The sequence below is a fragment of the Frankliniella occidentalis genome, unplaced genomic scaffold (genome assembly GCF_000697945.3).
Source record: "Frankliniella occidentalis isolate FOCC.00 unplaced genomic scaffold, Focc_3.1 Scaffold607, whole genome shotgun sequence".
In the NCBI taxonomy this organism is placed as follows: domain Eukaryota; kingdom Metazoa; phylum Arthropoda; class Insecta; order Thysanoptera; family Thripidae; genus Frankliniella; species Frankliniella occidentalis.
In genome coordinates, this window is record NW_026267723.1 from 12993 (window position 1) to 13846 (window position 854).

An 854-nucleotide genomic window follows, 5' to 3' on the forward strand; every position below is an offset into this window, starting at 1 on the left:
TCACAGCCCTTCGTCGACCTGGTGCTGGCGGGGCACGCCGCTACCCTAGAGGTGGTCAACCTCACAGAACCCTTCCATTTCATCACGACCTCGACGGGGTCACTGCCCGCCTGTATGCCCAACCTCAGGGAGCTCGCCTGCTCCCTGCTCCCCGGCATGGAGACCCTGGGTCCGTCGCTGACGAAGGTGACGCTGCACGTGACCCCCGACATGCGGCAAGGAGTCCTCGGGGCCACGGAGATGCTGCGGCGCGCCTCCAAGCTTCGCGAGCTCACCCTAAAGTACCGCCCGGCGGCCCGCACCTCGGCTCACGTCGGCGTCGCTCTGGTCGAGGCACTCACGGCGTGGTCGGGACGGTCTGCCGTGGAGGTGCTGGAGATCGACAACAATTGCGAGGGCGAGGACAGAGACGACGATGACGGGGTCGAGTTCCTCCCTCAGCTGCAGCCGCTGCTCAGGACGCTGCCCTCTTTACCGTCGCTGCGGCACCTCGAACTGAGTGTGTATGTCCCTCCGGACGAGCTGCTGCTGACAATCACGTCGGAGACTGTGCCGGCCCTGCGGGAACTCAAGTTGCGCCCTATGAGGTGGCTGCCCGCTCGCTGCGCCCACGACTGGTGCCACAAGGTCTCGGTCCAGACCCTGCTGTCGGTCAATCCGGCGCTCAAGTTTAGTGTTTTCACAACACCGTACTGCCTCAAGGGTCAGCGCGAGTCCTGTGGGTCCTGCGCGCAGGGCTGCCACAACACATTGTGGGAATGGGATTGGGAAGTGGAGTATGACGAGGATGATGACGTTACCAGATCAGACTATCAGGACTGGATCCATATTCAATGAACCACTAATAGTTTTTT

General features: G+C 62.3%; 1 protein-coding gene across 1 annotated transcript in view; it reads left to right on the top strand.

Moving 5' to 3' along the window:
• The window catches only part of LOC127751611 (uncharacterized), a 10417-nt gene extending 9569 nt beyond the window's left edge, over positions 1-848 (top strand). The window contains exon 2 of the mRNA XM_052275397.1: positions 52-848. Within this exon, the coding sequence (XP_052131357.1) occupies positions 115-837 (723 nt within the window). The 5' untranslated portion in view covers positions 52-114 and the 3' untranslated portion in view covers positions 838-848. The remainder of the gene's footprint in view (positions 1-51) is intronic.
• Positions 849-854: the final 6 nt, after the last annotated feature.